The 22,186-nt window shown below is 43.9% G+C and overlaps 1 protein-coding gene across 1 annotated transcript in view; it reads right to left on the reverse strand.

Annotated features, from left to right (window-relative positions):
• The window catches only part of COL4A2 (collagen type IV alpha 2 chain), a 656,575-nt gene that overhangs the window by 189,007 nt on the left and 445,382 nt on the right, over positions 1 to 22,186 (reverse strand). Inside the window, exons 17-20 of the mRNA XM_086934754.1 lie at positions 20,061 to 20,114; positions 14,987 to 15,053; positions 8,837 to 8,947; positions 3,648 to 3,794 (exon numbers count right to left, since the gene is read on the reverse strand). Of these exons, the coding sequence (XP_086790880.1) occupies positions 3,648 to 3,794; positions 8,837 to 8,947; positions 14,987 to 15,053; positions 20,061 to 20,114 (379 nt within the window). The remainder of the gene's footprint in view (positions 1 to 3,647; positions 3,795 to 8,836; positions 8,948 to 14,986; positions 15,054 to 20,060; positions 20,115 to 22,186) is intronic.

A 22,186-nucleotide genomic window follows, 5' to 3' on the forward strand; every position in this document is an offset into this window, starting at 1 on the left:
TTTGATTTTCCTAAAGCTTCGATCGCATTCAGGTGACCACTTGAACACAGTGTTCTTTTTTGTCAAGTCTCTCATAGGGGAACTGACTGTGGAGTAGTACTTTAGTCAGATCTGGTGTCATCCCCTTTTCAGAGAAAATATGCCCAAAGAATTTGAGTTTTGTTTTGCGACACTCACACTTTTCTGCATTCAGAGTGAGGCCAGCGTCAGCAAGCAAATGGCATATTTGTGTGAGGCCTTTGTCATGTTCCTTTCGACTGGCCCCAAATACCAGTATGTCATTACTATAATTAAAAGCATGTGTGATAGACTGTATTATGTGGTGAATTACATCCTGAAACAGTTCTGCAGCTGAAAGACACCTCAAAACGTAGTCTCTTATATCTGAACAAACCAATATGGGCCAAGAAGGTGGTAATTTACCTGCAATTTTCCTCTAGGTTGAGTTGATGTTGATGATATCCAGTGTTCATATCTAGGCGAGAAAAGACTTTGTCACCAGTCATTTGTAAAATCATGTCTGCAATGTGTGGACTTGGATGTTGTTCTCTCTCAATTGTCTTGTTAGCCTGGCACATGTTGACACAGATGCACACGGCACCTCCGCTGTCCTTTTGGAGTTTTTACCACTATTGGTGAAACCCATGGTGTCGGACTAGTAGAGTGTTCAATGATATCATGCTTTAACAATGATTCCAGTTATTTCTCAACAGCTTCCTGCAAGTGAAAAGCAGCTCTACGATGCTGTTGAGCAACAGGATGAATGTTCTCATTGATATGAAGCTGCACTTTCCTGGTTTTAAGCTTTCCTTGTCCATGGAACAATGACGGAAAATGACTTCTTACTGCGTCTGCATGTGCATTTATGTTGTAGTTGATGGAGATCAAACCCATGTCACCAGCAGTACTGAAACTGAGTAAACATGCATCTGTCGAACTGCTTTTAAGACTATTAATGGGTGCTTGTACTTTCGTATTCTTGTGTCACATTGTTGCTATAAATGATGCTTGACTTTGCAATGCTGTGGTGGTAGCCCACGTGTATACCTTTGTCTTCGAAGGGGTGAGACAAGTTTGGAGACAGTTTATTGTACTTCTCTGCCGGCATGAAGCTTATTGATGCACCATTGTCGATGATAAAAGGTATGAGAAAACCATTCACCTTTAGTGTGATCTTGGGGCAATATCCAAAGGAACGTAGCTGTTACACGTGGCGATCTCGCTTGGACTTGTACTCTTCTCTGCGGATTGGGATGGGCCCAGTGATGAAGCATGCCACCAAGGGGCAACCCTGGTGAGTGTAGGTTATACAAGAAAACAAGTGTGTTTTCTTCATCTTGTGGAGGGTTATTTTGCAGCAAACTGAGTGGATCATCATCGCACAGCCATCTTCTTCACTGTCACCCGATAATGACGTTGAAGAACCTTTGGAAGATGAATTTGTTGACAATTGACCTTGTTTAGTTTAAACTTGCCTCAAGTGTTGTCGTTGTTTTGTCTTGTGGGTATGACTAGATGGTTTATGGAACTTTCTGGCATCCATTTTCTCTTCTCAACGTGACACAGTTAGTTTCTCTTTCTCTTTGCAAACTTTTATGAAATGGTTTTCTTTCCAGCAGCCTTCGCATGTTTGTCCCATAGCGGGAAATTTACCCTGCTGCGGAAAGAAGAATCCGCATCAGAAACACAACTTCTTTTTCTTCCGAGACATAACTTTATAGCCCTTCACCTTGTGTCTCTGCCTACTTTACATGTTCAATGCTGATTCACTCTGGGCTACTCCAGCTTACATGTCACCAGCTTGTTGGTCTGCACGTTCTTCTGCTCTCACTGTCATGAACACTTTCTCAAGACTGAGTGTCCCACACAGCACACGCCATCTGAATGAGTTGAAAAGGCAACCAATGATCGCTTTGAGACGGATGTTTCTTCATGAGTGAATTCATTGAACTTGCAATGCTTTTTGAGGGCCTCTACACTTTCAGTAAAATCAACCATCGTTTCTCCAGCTTGCTGTCTAGCTTGGTTGAAATTGTACCTTTCATAGTCAACGTTGGGCATTAGATTGCACTTGATTTCTAATGCCTCCTTAATCTGACAGTAAGATATTATCGCTTCTTTCACTCCGTCACCTGCAGGGCTCTTTAAGTATTTGATATTTTTGTCATCTGCTCCTTCTAACGCATCAATGAAATCATCAACTTTTTCAATCAATGCAGTCCATCTCGCACCAAAATTCTGGTTTTTGGTGGTATCAAATGGAAGTAGCCTTGCCATATTTGACACTGGTCTCTGCAGCCATTGGAACCTTTCAAAAGCTTGAAGACTTTTGAGTTGTGCTGCGCACAACTGGCAACTTTGGTGGTTGCAGCTTTAGGTACCAACAGCTCTGTAAACACAACCTCTAGGCGTTCACTTGGATCATCGTGGATACTGCTTGCTTCTTTGAACGCACTTGTCTCCAGCAAGAACTTGACTCGATGTTGGATGCTTTGTTCTTGGCATTGAGTAAAATTTCCGCTTAGACGTCTCTGCTTTCCTTTGCACGCTTTTGCACTTGGCTATTGCAGCCTTTTGTACTTCACTGTACCTGGTTGTCGCTGCCTTTAGCACTATCATGCTGGCTCTTTGTTATGTTGCGGCACAGTACCTCTTTTATCGGCCTTACTGGCAGGTTCTGGGCCAGCGTGACTGATCTTTCGGTAAGGCCCTCGCCTTCTTTGAAAGCTTTGTACTGGCTGGAGTGGCATTTTGACTCCACATATGCCAACTTTCGACCCCTTCACTACAATTGAGGTGCACGTTACACGCACAAGCAGTTTGCTGAACCTCAGCAAACTCTCAGGGAGAGCACTCTTGTTTCTTCAGGTTACAGAATCTACCTTTGTCACCAGTTGCAGGTCCTACCCAGCCCGGCAGCATGCAAATGACCACGCCACGCACAAAGCTCTATAGTGCACGTTTTTATTCTTCAGAGTGCAATCGTTAACTGTACACACTGTGTGATGAACTTTATTAATCACATCCAGACACACCCAAACAATTAAGTTGTTCTCTTACGGAGTCCATTAGGGACTAGAAGGGTCCTGCTATTTATAATCACAGGACACTACAACCTCTAGGACTATGAAGATTTGTGACATTGAGTACAACAATAAGTCATTCATATCAGGAACTATTACCATAGCATGTTACTCTCTTACCATTACACCTCCTGGTTAGTGATATACTATGTACAAGTGCACAAAATAAACGAAGAACCACATTTAACCTCTTCGCTGCGGCGGCTATTCCGCCGCAGTGCTAAGGGGGCGGGGCGGCCGCGCGGCGGGTCCAAGCTGGTGACGGAACTGCTCCGTCACCAGCCGCGGTTGTGCTGTACTCATGACGGAGCGGTTCCGTCACGGCCCTGCCCGCTCAATGGAACGTTCAGCGCAGGCGCAGAATCCGCGTTGCGCATGCGTGCCATGCGGGCCGTGACGGAACCGATCCGTCATCAGCACAGCAGGACCGCCGCTGGTGACGGAGCGGTTCCGTCACCAGCAGGGGACGGGTTAAGAACCAATGGAGCTAGATAAGCAAGATGATAACATCTCGAATACCAGATCTCAAGAATGGTTAAACACAGGATTTAAGCTTACACTTACCATCAGGTCCTGGTGGGCCAGGAAAGCCTGGCAAACCAGGAAGTCCATCGTCACCTTGAGGCCCAGGATAAGGAGCTGGGAGCCCGGGCTCACCCTGTAAACCTTTGGGTCCAACTTCACCTTCAAAGCCTTGTTCACCGGTATAACCTAATGAGAAATAAATTTGACCACATTTAGAGTAAGTTTATTACAAAGTTTATCGGTATGGTTTCATACAAGCAGGTACTTGATCCTTATGTTAATTAGGAATATATGAAGAAACAAACTTGACTTCAACACTGAGTATTGTAGTGTCATTTTCTAATGTATTATTACTGACCACAGTACTAGTGAATTACGTTAATTATTAGCTCACAAATTACTTATGGCTCCCAGCTGTGGGTGAGAAGTAATAACGAGATATGGGACTATTGCTAGCATTAATGCCTGCCTCCATGGCCAATAATACAATTAGCATATGAATGATCTGCCATCGGCCTCGCCTTACTATGCCTTGCTATAAACACTGTTGGGTTTTAAGAGAGCTGAATTCAAGAGCCTCTCCATAATGCAAGGGCTACATTGCAAATAATCTGTCTGGGTGCTCCACTGAAAACATTCAGATAAATCAGCTAATTGCATTGAGGCATGTCCACATCAAATACTTATGATTTTGTATGAAGTACATTTGCAACGATTATATGTGTATCAAGCCCTGAAATGTTGGCTTCAGTACTCTGTCCTCACAGCATGAATCTAGCCAGCTCATCCTTTCAGCACTGTGGTGCATTATTGCTTTCACAGAGCATGTGATTTTAGATTGTACCCTGTGAGAAAGTGAATTATGAATTGGAGTGGTTGTCACCAAGTAATGTTGTCTCCATTTGGTATCAGGTCAGGTATTAAGTTATCTTCATTTAAACTTTAGCTCAGTCCTGGGTAGCCGTGGCACAAAGAAGTCAGGCTTAACCCAAAGGAAACATGTAAAGCTTTTATCAGCACTTAAACAGTTAATAAGTCAAAAACGCAATATATTAAAAACCAAACTCCAATTTTTACTGAGCAAATAAACACCCAAATGACAAAAATCTGGTCAGGGGAACCGGAGATATGAGTTTTAGTCGTTTTTTTAGAGTTTTATAGAACCAACTGGGAGTAACTGGTAGTGCTAAACTGGGGCAAAGACAAAAGTTAAAGCTGACTGCGATGGAGAGCGCGTTGAGAACTGGGTCTAGGTTTTATCCTGACTTAAGGCTGCATTTATATGTTGGCAGAGAGGGAACTTCATCGTAACGGGTCCATCCGCTAGATTTAAAAACGGTTGTGATGATGGCAAAACTACAATGCATTGACAGGAACTACCATTACTGCGTTTCCTGTCAATGCTAGAAATGCCTGCTGGGCTAGCAGACATTTCTAAATTTGGTCAGCAGCTTCTCCATCAGGGCGACCAAGAAATGTATTCCATTACCCAGGCAGAAAGCAGGTTAGCCACCAAATTATAAATCAGGCCCTTGGTCTTTTTTCTGAAGGAACTTTCATGACAAAAGGCCGGGCTGTCAGCTGTATCCGATGAAGGGTCCACGACCATTGGATGCTGCTTGGCATTGGTCCCGGTGATATCCTCCAAGTTAATACTTGAAATCTTTTCTGGAATCTGAGCTCCTTGTAGTGGGGCTAACTAGCAAGCTGAATCCGACTGGTGATACAATGACGGCAGCTGCAGGTCTGCGATGGTCCCATGGCAGCTTCTGGTTCTTTTAAGAATGTTTAAAAAAAAGTTTCTAAGTGTCTACTTTTGCAATCTTGAGGGAAAGAAGTACACTCTAACATCAGCCAATGATCCAGGCCCTCGGGGCACCATTTGGTGAGTAAGGACTCAGGTTCCTATAAGCCACCAGCAGGGTCCAGGGCAAATCCAGTTGGAACTGGCCAGATGAGTTCTTATTTGTTGCAGGCTAATTGCAGTTTTTGTGTTTCTGGAGCTTAACAGGAGGCTAGTCAACTACTGTTGGAGTCCACTTTTCTGTCCTGAATTCAAGTGGGAGTGGCTCTATTCCTTGGGATTTTTCTTGACAGGTAAAACAGCATGGTCAGTTCTTCTCCTGAGTTCCAGAACTTTGGTTCAACAGGTGCAGTCCTTCTTTTGTTTTCCACAAGTCCAGACATGTTCTGAGGAAGGTGCCAGGAATGCAACTGTTATAGCTGGAATGGGGGATGATTCCCTAACCCATGAGGAAAAAGTTCCGAGGGCAGCGCTACCCACTTTGCCATCATTTCCTAGTGGATTGGCACTAAGCAATCCCACAGTGCAGCTTTCTCCCCAAATCCAATATGTCAAAACCTTTCTTCCCTGGGTCAGAGCTATGGTCACACCCATGAGATGAGGGAGATGAGGAACCTCCACTCCAAAACTGGTTCTAGGACAGGGTTTTCCTGCACTTGCATTGGTGTGACTCTGGCTACTTGGACAATGGCAGGGGTAGGTCTAAATGCTAGTTACATCTGCCTGTGACAGGTGCAGCCCTTTTGAAGATTGTACAGTTGGTAACCACATTCTCCAGACCATCCCGTCAGGAGGAGGTCACACTTCCTCCCAGCCTAGGCCCTTTTCTTCCCTTTACTGAGAGCAATTCACACCTCGTAGCAGGCTTCCAGGTGACAGTTGGAAATTATCTCAGAAAGTGGTATTAGAGCCTTTAGGTAGAAAAATGACAACTTTCTAAAAGTGCCATTTTGATAATTGTAATTTCAAATCCGACTTTACCATCAGTTTGAATTTTGATTTTAAATTAGTATTAATTTGAGTCATTGAACCTATTCTCAAACTGAAGTTTTACATTGTATAGTGTTATAATGTAACCTAGTACTTTTCTATGGAAGACCCAGCCTTGTCACAGTGAAAAACAACTTTGGAGATTCTTCACTTCTAGAACATGTAAAACTTAAGAACACATGTCCAATGTCTTAAATGCCCTACACTTAGGGTCTACCTTAGGGGTGACAATTAACCTACAGGCCCTGGGTACACTGGATACCATGTAGTAGTGTCCTATAGGTAAGTTAAATTTGCCAAGCAAGAATTAGCCAATTCTACATGTTTTTAGGAGGCAGAGCACATACGCTGGGTGCTGGGCGTCAACACTCCAGTGTTTAGGGTCAGTAAATTAGCACTAAATCTAGCAAAGGGTGGGGGCATGAAATGGGGATGATCCTGCATAAAGGGCAATATATATATTAGCTTCACACTAGATGAGTCCAAACTCACAAAGTGTCACATGATATATTGAAGCATTTAAACACATTCACAGACTAGAGGAAAAAATGGTACTAAATATACCTCTGCACACAACAGCTTTAATATGAGGATTGGCTGCATCCTCAAAAATCAATTCAGGCTGAATTAAATCTTTGTGACAAAACACTTTTCGGGATGCTCCAATAGTGCCTTTTTCCTTTGCTGCTCAAAGCTAAAATCCTCAACTTGCAAGCCCTCCACACAACACTATCTTGTTTCTGAACCTCTAAAGTTGGAGTAGCAGGTTTGTCTGCATGGATCAGTTGGTGCCGACTTCGCGAGACGGATGTTTGGCCTCGTTTCACTGCAGAATAGGACACAGAGATTAGGACCCTACTTTGTTAAAAAGGAGTGAAGAACTTCATCGCTTTACTGAGAAGCCACATCTGATGTGTAATGAGGGTTTAGATCGACTTTGAAACGGCGAGCAGGTTAGTGTATGAAGTTTACCTAATTGTTTAGGAACCTTTGTTCTATGGCCGTGGAGGCACTCGTGGAATTGATCGTCTTATGACGATAGACTGTTCCATTAAAGGCTGTCTAGTTTCATACAGACCTTCTAAATTATGTTTGTGTACCACTGAAGTAGAGGATATGTCATTAAAATACACCTTATTAGTTCTGAGCCAGATGACTTAGTCCTGAAGGGACCCTTTTCCTGCCACAGGGTTGAAACGTCGACATTCACTCTCCCTTGGTTCCTGGAAAGAGTGTGATCTATTGGATTGTGCAATTGTTTAAGCACATGTAGACCAAAAATCGGGTATTGAACCAGGGATAGTATATGATGTCTTATATGTGTTTTATATATTCATGCACTCACTTGAGCACAACACCATCTGCACTTTTGTTATTAAGTTGCATTGAATATTGCATATATATTGGAAAATATATATTCTGGCCACAGAAATCGTCTAAGTCTGAGTGTTGTTCTTTATGTGCAATTCAAGTAAGAACAGGCTACTGGATTGTCGAATGAATACATTGATTGCACTGGCAGGACAGCAGCTTGGTCTGGCCCAATGCCAGGAGGCAGAAGGCTGGATTAGATCATTCTGTTTCTGATTGACCCTCCCCCTCAGACGGTCTACACATCAAAAGCCTCTTGTCGCCTCCTGTCCTTGACTCCAGTCAAGGCTTGCATCTCACTTTCTGAGAATGAACCCATCAGGGCGGCTCTAGGCTCATGGCGGCCCCCGGGCAGGGAGCGTAGGTAGGGGGCCCCGGAAGAGAGGGTCCAGGTGGGGCGGAGTGTGGAGGCCAGTGTAGAGGGGGGGGGGTCAGGGTGTTTGGAAGTGGAACAGGCCACCAAATCCCTGCCAGGGGCCGCCACGCAAATATGTATCCAATCTCAAGGATATATATTGGCGTGGTGGCCCCTGGGGTTTGGTGGCCCTGTGCAGGTGCACAGCTTGCACATGCCTAAGGCCGCCCCTGAACCCATCACGAAGACCATCCAGCTATGATGCCTCAGATCTCAGGAACAAGTGTCAGTGAACAAGCATCCCCGAGGACAGCCAATCCGGAAAGCCTTCTCACTCTCCCTCCAAAAGAACACAAATTCTCCTTCAGTGCAACTGTGGCAAAAAAATACAAGCTACCAAGCAACATTTTAGGGTTGTGAGCAACGTGTGACATCCGAGCTACACAATGGGTACCACTGTATTAGACAGATGTCCAAGCATATGGTACCTCACTGAACCTTTGCACACTGTTGTTGACATCACTGTTGATTGTGAGGCAAAAATAATGGTTTTCAGAGAACATCATAATAAATGATTTAGATTCACAACAAACCTCATTAGCACGCTGGGTAATATACATTATGATTCAAATAGAAAACTGAAAGATTATGTGTGAAAAAAATCATAAGCCACAGGTGGCTTGTGTTTCATGAGGATGAGTAGCTCACCTTGGTAGCTGCCTGGTGATCCGGGTCTTCCGGGACGTCCAGTATCACCCTGCTCACCTTCCATTCCTGGATCCCCAGGAGCACCTTGATATCCGGTGTCACCCTTTTCACCTGCAAAATTGTAAATGACATTTTGGTGCATCATTTATTGTGTACTGACAGACTGAGTGTGTGTGTGTGTGTGTGTGTGTGTTTACATTGCTATCAGATGACAAGTGCAAGTCTCAAAATTGTTGTGAAGCTCCTCAGCAAGTTGGACTAGTGTGAAAGTATAGTATGGGGAGAAAGCGCTCGTTCACCGCCTTCTACAATCAGAAATTCTCAAGGTGCAGCTCTTTTTATGGCTGAAGTTAGCTAGAGGTGCTGCATTCCCTATTATTTTATTCTTGCATGAAATACGACCCATATACCATGGCATAGAAATCCACCGAGAGAGTGTGTCTTTTCAATGCTATAGTGAGACATATTTGTCCCACCGGGGTTGTGTGACAGCGAGGTATGCGGTTCACCTCAGCGGTGCTGGAATAATTATCAGAGTTGGGGATAAGCGTGCTGCCATCAAAGTTACATCACCTAAGTCAGAGGGACTGTGAAAAATCTAACATAGAACAAGTGTAGTAAATGCAGCCACGCCCATTCAGCAGGAGAGTGGTACGGGTGTGCTATGTAGCTGGTGATGCATTTAGGAACACACTGCCACAAATATATTACCTAAGCATGTTTGGTAGTGCCCTGTTTTTTTTTTACAGACAGCACATTTTTCATTGAAATTGTGACCAAATTTCCACAGACAAGCAGTTTTACTGGTAAAGCTATCAGGAGCGGCTCGTGCAGGTAAGAGCGAGTCGGCGTTGCGGCGAGCGCAAGGTAAGTGGTTTTCTTTCTTTTATTTAACTTTAGCTATCAGGAGCGGCTCGTGCAGGTAAGAGCGCGTCGGCGTTGCGGCGAGCGCAAGGTAAGTGGTTTTCTTTCTTTCATTTAATGTTACCTCGTTGTCGTCTGTCGTCTCCCCCCGCCCCGTCCCCCACCCCACCACTCTTACCTGCACAAGCCGCTCCCGAAAGCTATATTGCACACAAAAAACAATGTGTGGTAATCTGGTTTCAGTGAATAATTAATTTTTGCCCTTCACTAATTAAAGTATCATGATTTGTTTTGATCTCATTAAAATGTTTGTTTCCATCACACTTCAGAACTACGAAAAAGTGCTTCATTTGTGCTTTCTTTACAGCTGAAATATTATGAAATATTTGTACAGTCCATGTACAGGTATTTAAATGTAGTTGCATTGAAAAAAAAATAACATCCGACAGTCACCGACAAGATTATCACATAGTTTGCTTTACAAAACCCTCTCACTTTGTAGTTAGAAAATGAAAAGCAACCACCAATCTCCATGTCTAATGAATAATCAGCAATTTGAGAGAAGACAGAGTGATAATAGGCTTCTGTCCGTCAAATCTCAGCAAATGCGATAAGAAGAAGACAAAGATGAAAGATGACTTGCTCATTCACCTTCTGACTTCACCATGGTTATTTCTGGGGGTGCTGCAGCACCCCCTGCATCCCTACTTCCACCTCCTAGGCTTCACCTCAGCAAAGGTAAGTGCATCTGTAGCTTGCAGTGATTGAGTGGGGGCGTGGCTGAGATGTGTCTTGCACATAAGTCAGCACCACATGAGTCTCTTCTTGATGGCTCTCCTGGATTGGTCATTTTTAGTGACCCTTCAGAAGACCGAACAGCCACTGGAGGTGCTGCTCCTGTGACATTCCGACAAAAGGTTCTCATACTGCCAATCCCACTTCTCAGAGCATGGACTGGAAGGAGTTTGGATGTCCCTATATCTGGTATGAGCTGGTCCCAAGGAAAACTTCAACAAACTACTGGGAGATCTCAGTCCAAATGGAAAAAGGCTGTATCTTTGAAGAAATTGAACAGGAAACCTCTTGGAAGGGAGACAAGCTACAATATGAGAAGGAAGAATTCCAGCTCCAGAGCATGCCTTCTAAAGGCAGCCCCAGACAGTAGTAATAGATCTCTGGTTGGGAGATGCTGCACCTCAATGAAAGAAAAAGCCATAAGCATCCTTTGTTTCTATTGGAAAAATGAAACCAATGAAGAGATTATCTTGTTGCTGTGGTGGGCAGTATATGCCAATGCTGACAGGGCTGGTTCTATGATTTGTGAGGCCCTGGGCCACAAGGAATGCGGGAGGCCCCTCTAATTTACTTAAGTGACCCCTTGCAAGGAAACCATTCAGAGACACCACAGGAGGCCCCTTGTATAGGGTTTTACCACCCCCACAGTTTTAACTTTCAGCCCACAAGCAATTCTCACACCTCCAGCCTGATAGGTGTAAGAATTGCTTGTGGGCTGAGAGTTAACACTGTGGGTGCACTAAAATCCTGTACAATGGGCCTCCCACAGTGTCTCTGAATGGGTCTCCTTGCAATTCGGACAAGGGGAAGCGTCTCCCTCCCCTAGGCCTCCAGACACCATCCCTGAGAGGCCCAGGGAGGGGACCCCTCCCATAGACCCCAATTGCAAGGAGACAGGGAAACAACAGGGCACATGATCGGTTCGGGCACCACGCTGGTGGGCTGAGTGCGAGGTCCTGGGCAGGTGCCCACGCTGCCCATGCCTAGCGCTGGCCCTGAATGCTGAATAAATGTCTTGGGTTCTGGCAGAAAAACAGGCTCAAGAAGTGTTCCTCGACACCCCAATAGATCACCAATATCACTGAGCAGGTGAGTACAATCCTTTTAACAGTGTTCTCATTCATCCAAAGTTCAGAAGGCTGGTAAACCTATTGGTTTATCCTACAATTGGGTGCCTTTAGCTTGACCAAACAATTCCTCAACTAAGTAAAGTGACACTTTTTGTAGTATTTTCTCTTCAATGCCATGTACATTTTTGTAAATAGGTTTGGATAAAACATTCCTTCATTTATTCTAGTTTACGTTCTGACCAACTACTTTCTTATGATAAGCCTCAATGATACAATCTAAGTTGGCACGAGGAACTGTATGTAAAGTTTTGAAATTTATTTTGCCTTCCAGGTATTCTCAGAACTGATTCATGGGCGAGAAAACATATTGCTGCTGTTGGGAAGGGGATGTCCTCCACATGAATACCTGGGGCTGTGTTAAAAACAGTGCCCCAGGTGCGGAACAGGTGTGTGCGCCCATTTTCTGTGACCCAGGGGCACTGTGGTATTACAGAAAAAGACGCAGATGCCTGTACGCCATCTTCTGTTATACAGATAGTACAGGTGCGCATGGAGTGCTGGCACTATCTTCAGGGGCGTTCTCTCGTCAGCATGGGGCGTGAGGGCCCATACTAATGGGGAAAACACTTTGCTTCTGCCACCTGTAATTAAGATGGGGACAGAGGCAAAGAAGCTGTCACAGAGGTATACTGACTATATGCCACAATAGGGTGGTGCACAGTCCTTGCTCCTATTGAGTGCGATCCCTGCAAGAAGGGTGGTCGGAGGGATTCTTATGCACTGCCCAGACATTCCCCACAGGCAGGTGCACTCACTCTCTGCATCTTCCAGCAGGGGAACTTCTACCCACTCTTAACCGCATCGCTGTGGCGGCTTTTCCTCTCTGTGTGCGGCATTTTTTTAAATACCGCTTTACATGACGAGCTCAGCTCGTCATCAGCATACGAGCGCCGTAGCTGATGATGAGCTGAGCTCGTCATCAGCAGCGAAGAGGTTAAAGTGCAGATGTGTGCCAACTGCACAGAGAAAGACGGAGCGGCTGATTCAAACAGCCCCTCACTATTTAACCAATGCGCTGCCCTTGGGTCGGCAAAAGTTTGCAGCTGCCCTGGATAAAGCACACATATTACTTCGAATAGGCTGCACTATGCCTGTTTGTGTCTATTGGTTGATTGTTGAAAGCTAAGTTAAACTTAAAGGTGCCTCATGGCGCAAAAAGGGACAGTGCATCTGTTATATAATACAGGCCCTGTTATCCTGACTTTTCATTTTGGCCCTAGCATCATGCTCATCTAGTTCAGAGAGGCCTAGGCAGGTCTCTCTGTATGTGAGGTCCTGAACTTGACCTGGGACATAGACGGTTGTACCAAGCATTGTAGGCAGAGGGCTACTGCCCCTGTTTATGGACAGAGTGTATAAAGCAACAATGACAGCATAATGTTTTTTTGGTAAAGTTAAGTAATATGACCAAACCTTTCTATCTGTGGCATTGGAAGTAAGGTCTACAGGTCCACTTTTGTAATGTTCTTCTATTATGTGTATGCCAAAACCTTGCACAGGCATCCTGTGTGTAAGTCACATTTATGCACATGTGTGGGGTGTGTAATACATGTGTGTTAACAACCTATGTGTATGAGTAAGCCTGAGTAATGGGGCCAGTGGAGTACATTTTGGATGCCCGTGGCCTGGCCTAGCAAAAGATAAAGGGTGATGACTTTTCTCTAAGGCAGTGGAAGTACCTTGCCTGCAGTCCTGTGCTAGAGGGAGGAAATCCAGATTCTCATGTGGAGAGAATGGAGACATGGTTTCCTTTAGAAATTCTATTCAGCCTTCTCTTTTGAGCAAGGAGCCACTGTTTAATCTTCCTAAGCACTACCATTGGTAGATGGTACAGTTGAGGGTCAATAATGAAGTTTCTGTTCTGTGAGGCAGGGAGGTTTCAGGATGAGGCATGCCCCTCTTTACTCCTTCAGTTGGACTCATGACTGCCAGGTGCAGAAACCTCACACCACATTGTGCCTGTGTTGTGGGTGCTTCAGGAAGGGGACAACCCTCCAGTAATACCTGCTGTGAGAAGCCTCTCCCTGAGCAAAAGCTGTGTCTGGAGAGCAACCTGAGGAGGACACTTGAAAGGAGAGCTGTGTGGATAAATCCTCTTTGTTTTTCTTAAAAGACAACATTGGCGTGAAGATTTGAGTTATTGTGTCTATTGGTTGATTGTTGAAAGCTAAGTTCAAGCACTCCACACTACCATCCTGTGAAGCTTGTGACGGCTCACACCACTACCCTAAGAGTCACATGCGGAGCGGGTTGTACTTGGCACAGTTTGCAGAGCCATAGTAGTGCAGGCACCGAGACACCAGTGGCAAACAATCTCAAACTCCACTGGTGAAGCCCAGTCACTTCTGACTGCCTTGTGGCCCCGTGGGTCTGACAGTACCTGCCTGGGGTGAAAATTGCATGGCATACTAGATTGCCTCTATTAGCATTACATGTCACTCCTGTGCTAGGGAATGTGGAGCTAGGCGCAAATGTTGGGGGTGTAACTGGCAAACTGCCCCTTTCCTCAGAGAGGCTGAAGTACCTCCACGGCCCCCTGTAGCCATAACATGTAGCCCAGCATGGTAGACACTTTGGATGGCTTATAAAGAGGTGTTTGTAAAGCCAGTTCATACTTCTGACTTTGGCTCTGGGCGTTGTATTCAAGACTCAACCTGAGCCTGGTCAGAGGCACACAACCAGACAATAGCCTTTCACTTTAAAAAATAAATATAAATCAATCACAATACTCTTAACTTTTGAGTTTTAAAATTCTACCAGTTTTTTATTTCTAAGTGTAAGACATTTCTATTGTTATGTTGTTTACGCTGCCATTGTGATGTTGCTACAGGAGTTCAGAAAGACGAATATTGAACGACTAAAACTGTCTCGTGGGGGATACGTTAATCGGAATGGCCAGGATCCTTTCAAGGAGCCAAGAACTGACTGGAAATATAAACATCATATGAATATCAATTGCTGTCTTCAGCAATTGACTATGGTCCAAACAAGACTTGGCCAGTGCCCACCCTGTTCAGGGCTTGTGCAAGGACATTTGCAGACTATTTCTTGATTTTTGGAGCATATTATCTTTAAATGAGGACTAAAAAAAAAAGCCCTAGGTACAGTGACTTTTGACAACCTTCGGCACTCGGTCCGGCTATACGCTCTTTTGCAAAATCTGATTATTGAATGGACAATTTCTATTCTGGAAACAATACGATCAAAGTTCCTTTGATAGAAAGCGAAGTCTTTGCTACAAACATAATCACACACCATCCCTTTAAATTTTTCCATGAGTGAATAGATTCTGATCCCAAATATAGTGCATTGATCATGCAATACTTTAAAAAACAAATGAGTTTTATGAGGAATGTGGTACCTTTTCTTGTTTTAGGGCGTTCGGCATAAGCATGTGGGCCTTGAGTCCCTCTTTCACCCCGGTCACCCTGAAAACGAAAGGAACAAAAATTGAATTTTAATATACTATTTAGACCTTTCCTGGCAACCAATGTCTCTGGTGTCCACATTTCCTTGTGCTTGAGCCTTTTTTTTTGTAACAAAGGGGGCAGATACCAGGGCTTGAGGTATATCACTCTCCAGCCCACCGTCAAGCTGACACCCAACACAGAAAGGAAAACAACACAACTCAGCTGATGTGCAAAAACGTAGGAAAGGAAGGTTGTACATGACATTTTTTATGTACTTATTTATGTATGCATGTAATTTATTCGATTATGGATTTCGGTACACCACTGAAAGCCACTATGGTAGCCCTCAGTGGTGGCTGCTCTGCTAAAGGGGAGGAGCGTCGCCCCACTGTCTTCAATAGGAAACATAAAATGATAATGTATTGTATCGTTATTATCATTTTCGTTTTCCTATTGAAGTGAGTGGCTCTCGCGCTGGGGCGGGGCTGACCAGAGCAGAGAGAGGAGTGGTTAAGTGCGCATGCCAAACAGTCCTGCGCACTTTGCATCTTCCCCACCAGGCTTGCTTTACACAGCCTGGTCAGGAACATGCAATGCCTCCCAGTCCCCATCTGCTTGCCGTGGTTGGGCGCTCAGACCAATCACAATGCTGCATTGCATGGTTGTGATTGGATATGGAGAGCTGGGGAGTGCGGGTGCTTCCTGCAGCTAGTGGAGACAGGAAGAAGAGGAGGGAGAAGAGGAGGAAGCTGGCCGGCCCAGGTAAATGTTTTTTTTTGTTCGGTACCTCACCATGCCATACTCCCTCCACTCCCGATTGGTAGCTGTCGCTACTGGCAGCCTGAGATTGCTTTCGTTTAGGTACAAGTATAAAAGTAGGTCAAAAGCAGTGGTGACACTAAAAGGCGTCTAAAGAGACTAGGTAAGGCACAGGTGGAGGTAGCAGAAGAGGTTAACCATAATTTCTGTTGAATAGGACAGTTTTCTGAAATACAGAAGACGGGTTCAAGTTTTAGATGCCTTGGGAGGGAGTACCATAGGAAATATCCATGCAAGTGAAGAACCCTGTCCCCAACCGTATTGTAATAATCAAAGAACTATTAGAGGTGTACTTGTCATGCCTGTAAAGAGGTGCAAGCACGTAGGTCTATAATGGGATGTGAGAATTGTATTACTAACTTTTTTCCAAAACGCATTCTTATAACCCTCAACCCAGAATATCAGATCCCTCATATACAATGTTTACTTTTCCGCATAGCCTTTGCCCTTTGGAGTTGATGTTATAATCTTCATAACTAGCCCAATTATAGGTTGACTACCAGCCCCCAATTATTAAAGTCTCGGGGCTGCCCCTCAAAACAATGTTTTTATGCCACATAAGGGTCCGTAGCAATTAAGGTATACAAACAACCGGATTCAGCACATGTTCATCTCCCAGCTACTCACAAATAATGCAACAAAATTGCCAATTTATGGTTGTAAGACAATGGGGCAGATGTATCAAGCACTTTTGAATTTGCAAAAATTGCTTTTCTGATGCAGCAAACCTAATTTTGCAATTCGGTATTAGGAAGGGGCGTGTTTAGTGCGTCCCTTCCTAATACCGAATCGCATCGATATGTATGAATGTTTGTGACCGCAATTGCAGTCGCAAAACATTCGCATTTCATTTTACCACCTACTTCAAGTATGTGCTCCCCAAGGGACCCCTTCCCCTTTGTGAATGTTTTTTAAACTATTTTTAAGAGCAGACAGTGGTCCCACGGACCACTGCCTGCACTTAAAAAATGTAAAGAAAACTTCATTTTTCGTTTTGTAAAGCATCTCGTTTTCCTTTAAGGAAAATGGTCTGCTTTACAAAAAAAAAAAATTGCTTTATTGAAAAGCAATAACGGACATGGTGGTCTGCAGATCTCAGCAGGCCACCATCCCTGTGATTTTTGCGATTCCTAGGGGGGGTCGCAAATTACGACCTACCTCATTAATATTCATGAGGTAGGTCATTTGCGACCCCTTGGGAGCCGCAAAAGGTGTACTATACACCTTCATACATTGCTTTTTGCAATTTCTTAATTGCGAATCCTTGTGATCCGCAATTAGGGAATCGAAAAATAATAGCTAGCTAGATATATCTGGCCCAATATTTCGTATCACCATTTAAGTTTCAAAGATTTTCCTCCTTAGTTCCCATGTTGAATGAAGTTTCCCCAGAATTGAAAACAGCATTATTGGTTGCTCCATTCTCTAGGCCAACAGGGGTCGTATTGTGGATATGGCGAACTGTCTCACACTGCGCCGTGACACACACTTAAGTATGTGTGCTGAATACAGACTGGGACAGTGCGCTGTATTGCAACCTATTCCTGCGCAGCTAATAGGTAAAAACCCAACCGTCCCTCAGGAGATGGTAAGCAACGTAAACAACAAGAGACTCCAAAAGGAAAAATTTGTGAACAAACTCTTGTAAAATTAGTGATTAGCCAAACACGATCCAATCAAAATCAGTCAATAATATAGTTTATATGAATGAGTCAATTCAATTCAAAACAAGCTTTATTCGGTTAGTATACAACCATAAAAGCATTCTAAAATACATCAAATATAAAAACATTAAAACATTTATCATAAATCATCACAATGGGATATGAACAAGTCATTAAGGGCAAATACATAAAAAGAAATAACGTAAGTATTCTGTTCTAAGATATTAAAATATAAGTTTGTTTATTATTTGTTTAATTATTGTAAGTGCTTATCTTGCCACTTCTGTTAAAACCTTTGCGGAGTACCTCATCATGCGTGTAACTGGGACCTTGAGACGGATTATAGTAATTTCCAGTGGTGGGCAGTAATTTAAGTAGGGAGGGGGGCGAGTTGGGTCACATGAGCACGCATACACACTCACTCACACCCGTTCATTCACACACGTGCACACATACACACACATTCACTACGCCCACTCCCAAATTAATACATTCATACATGTGATCACGCATCAAAGGTTCAAAAACATAAAACTTACCTGTGCTGCAGCTCCCAGACAGGGAAGCCTCGGAGGTCCTTCACTTGTCGCAAAGGACGGATGTGGTCAGTGTGACTGCTGACCCCACATCACTTTGTAATGAGATGCCACTGATTGACACTCAGCCCTGGGCACGGTAGGGTTTACAACTGAAGCGCTCAGGTCTGAGGCAATCAATGATGCTCCCCCTCATCACAAGGGGGAGGACCTTGTGCACATTTTGCGAGGCTGAGGAGGTCATGCTCACAGGGTTGTGAAATCCTTAGCCTGGCAAAGTTCATCTCAGGTTGTCAGCCTCCTGCGCATTTATCGCATGTCTAACTCCTGGCCAGTGGCGTAACAATAGACCCAACGACGTGGGGGACCCGTGAGCTCCAGGGGGCCCTCTCCCGCACAGTGCACAGGTGGAAGGCCACTGAGTCCGGAGCGAGGTGGGTCCCCTCCATGTTCTTTGCAAGAGGGCCCCCTGAAGTTTCCTTATGCCACTGCTCCTGGCTGCCTGACCTGAACAAGAAGAGTGTCTGTCAGGCTGACTTTCGCTCAGACTGACACACACTCTTCTTTTGGAGAAATAGGTGGGGGGAGCGTAACCCTCCCAACCATACAGAGCAGCCGCGGCTGCTAATTTGTGATAGATTTCTTTTTGTAGAGGCTTTTCAGGGTCTGTCCTTATAAATGTGGGACATTACCTGGCGCCAATGCCTCTGTCACAGGAATTATATGTTCGAATCGCAGGTCTGCCATGCACTCTTTGCATATGCAACTCTTCCGTGCGTCTTCCCCTTTCATTGACTTCAGAATTCCTGCCGATTGGTCTCTGCTCAGGAGGATATGTTGCCCGTGTTTTCCACCTTAGCAATTCCTCAGGCCTGACACTAGTGGAAATGGTGGCAGGCAACGGGCCATATGTGTAAAGCACAACCCTAGTTGTCGAGACCCTAGTTTTGAAATAACCAATTTCATTCTTCTTGTGAACCTCTCTATGACTACCTATTAGGATCACTAGGCATTCTTTGCAGATGGGGACTGTCATCTATCTAAAGTGGGTCACTAGAGTACAAAATGATGTTATCTGGAAGAACCTTTACTTACGCTACATTACGAATAGCTACATTTGTACACTGTATTATACTCTCTGATCTCTAGGAGCTAAGCAGTGAACATTGCAACTTAAACTGGAAAGGAATGACAGTCAGGAATTCTGAAAAGAATTGTTTTTAGCTCCACCGTAAATCCCTTAAAGGACTGCTCTATTTTAAGATTTATGGAGAGGCTATTCGTTGTTCTGGAACATCTTTTGGCACTGTGCAGAAAAGATAGCCGCCATTGACACATTTCTTTAAGGTGTGGGGGCAGAGTGAGATAAGGATACAAATGACAGCATGAGTGGAAGGAAGGGTCCTACTGTGCCAGCCAAGGCTGTAGGAAATAGGGATTCCCTTACAAATATTAAATATTTGTGTCATTGAAAAAAGTTGAGAGGGTCAGTAAGCAAAGGTATGGTAGCTTAAAAACACTGCGACCAATCATAAAAAAAAAAGTGACCAATTCACTTCAGGTCTTTATGGACACTGTCTCCAGTTCTGAACTTTTCACCCACAAACCGTTGTTTCCAGGGGCGTTAAGCTAGTTAATTTAAAGAAAAGCTACACAAATTCAACACCCAGAATGCATTCGTTTTTCACAGGAAAGTACAGGACAGAAAACACAGTTCGCAATGACCTGGAGGGGATTGGTCACCGTACCCCTCGCCCATTTCTGCGGATTGGGTGCTTGTATGCTGTAGACATGGGATTGAGTGTCACACTGACCACAATGACTTTCATGGGATGGGGAGAGTGTAGAATGAACTTTACAGTCACCATTCATAAAAAAATAACATACAGAAATGTAACTTTCTTCATTAAGACTTTCTATTATGTGACACATTTTGAGGACATATTGAAGGTTGACCCTACTGGTGCATAAAATACAAATGAGAGCCGACCTCGACATCAACATACCTTCATCCCTTTCATCCCATTTACTCCTGGGTTGCCGTCGAGTCCAGGGATGCCCTGAATTACAAAACACAAATATACATATTAGGCACAAATAGATTCCCAAATCCCAAGGTCATCGTTTTCATGCACCAAGATTGCTGCTTCTTTTGAAGCAGTACCATTTGTCTGTGGTACAGTAAACCCGCTTAAGAATCATTTATTCATTAAGAGGCTTCGGGAGACTTTTTTACATACATTGTGTTCATGACCATGGAGGGTTAAATGAAGGATAACGTTTCTCTAGACCTGTGAACGTTCAACAGTGAATTCAACACATCTGAGCATTATTGCATAGCATAGGGGAATATGTATGGAGCTGTGGTCAGTTACTTTTGCTGAAAGAAGAGTTATTGTTTAATTTATGAGTGTCTAATTTACGACAAGTCTAGCCTGATTTGCTGGAGTAGCCCGTGCTGGTAAGAGCGGTGAGGCAGGTATAGGAAGAAGTCGACAGACGATGAAGAGGGAAAATTAAATTTAAAAAAAGAAAACCACTTACCTTGCGCGTGCCGCATCGTTAAGTCAGTGATGCGGCGAGCACAAGGTTAGTGGTTTTCTTTTTTTAAATGTAATTTCCCCTCGTCGTCGTCTGTCAACTCCCTCCCCACCCCGCTCTACCGCACCTACCTGCATGTGCCGCTCCTGCCTGATTTGCCAGGTTTCGGGATATCCATAAAATACAGATTTACTCAGAATTAATAATAAAGGAAATTTATAAAGCGCCTTAATCAGTGGCCACCTTGAAAGTTTTGGGCATGGATTTTGGCATATCTGAACCTATTTTGAACCCCCCTGTGTAATTCATGTGTAACCATGGACCAGAGAAAAGCACAAATACAAGATAACCAGAACTTTAAAACAGCAAGTGAGCAAGGGATGCTTAAAAACACTTGTGATTAGCATGTGAGCAGTATAGAATACACATCAATAAAACAGAATACAAAAAAACAAAAATAAAAGATAATTAATCTCGGCCTTTGGTGATTACTCCAGTCTGTTGCATTTTGTCTCACTGCCCCATTGAAGACCAGGACCAAGCATAAGCAAATCAGTCTTGAGTCTACTCCAATAAATCCGGTATTTGAAATAAAATAAATCCGGTATTTGCAAAGCGCAAACTACTCACCCTTTCGGGTCTTAAGGCGCTGGGGGCCGTTGTGGGAATTAAGTGAGCTATTGCCCAGAGTCACATAGTGCTGAGCTGAGCTGCCTCCGGAGCCGGGGATCGAACCGTGAACATTGTGCTCTGTAAGTCATCTGCCCTGACCACACCTGTCCACAATAAGAGCAGTCTAGCGCAAACAGTCAGGCTATGCTACGTCACGTCTGAACAGGAACACAAGCAAACCCCAGATTGTTTTCAACCTAATTAGGCTTGCACTGAGGTGCAGCTTGAGTTCTGTGACGTAGTGAATTATGTGACTTGCATCTGGGCATATTGGTCACACGTATGGAATCTTACTGAGAAAAATAAATACTTCTACCAACACAACCAAGTAGTTTAAGTGCTGTATTTTTATGGGGCATCCTATGACAGAGTGTGTCACTTGAGTTACCCTGCAGTTATAGTTAATAGCTGCAGTGGTTGGATAGTTGTTCCTTTGTTTGTAACTTTCAGGTCCCCAGGCAAACAGGGTTACACTGCTATCAATACCTTTATGAAGGAAAAATAAAAATGCCTGAAGCAATCAGGGCCAGTTCCAAAATGTGGGCTCTATTCACCTCCATAATGCCCATTCCAAGATTTCTTGAACAAATACAAGTGTTGGGAGAGGGGGGACTCACAATTCAAGCACTATAAAGGATGTCTATGAAAAGTCACGTTTCTCAAACAAAGACTTTTACATTTGTTTTTAGATTTTATTTAACAAACATTGTATGACTGGTATACAAAGTTCGTTGGTAATCGAAAAAACGTAGAAAACATTTTTCGCAAAAACACTTCATCAGGGCTATATTTTCTGGCATACTTCTCCAATTTCAGTTACTATCATAATCTGTACCATGCTGGGGGAAAATTGCAATTTCCAACCCATTATAATGTTTTGCTTTAAGGGTCATGATCTGCACTAGAGTTCTGTCACATG

Source organism: Lissotriton vulgaris, chromosome 8 (genome assembly GCF_964263255.1).
Source record: "Lissotriton vulgaris chromosome 8, aLisVul1.2, whole genome shotgun sequence".
Lineage (NCBI taxonomy): Eukaryota > Metazoa > Chordata > Amphibia > Caudata > Salamandridae > Lissotriton > Lissotriton vulgaris.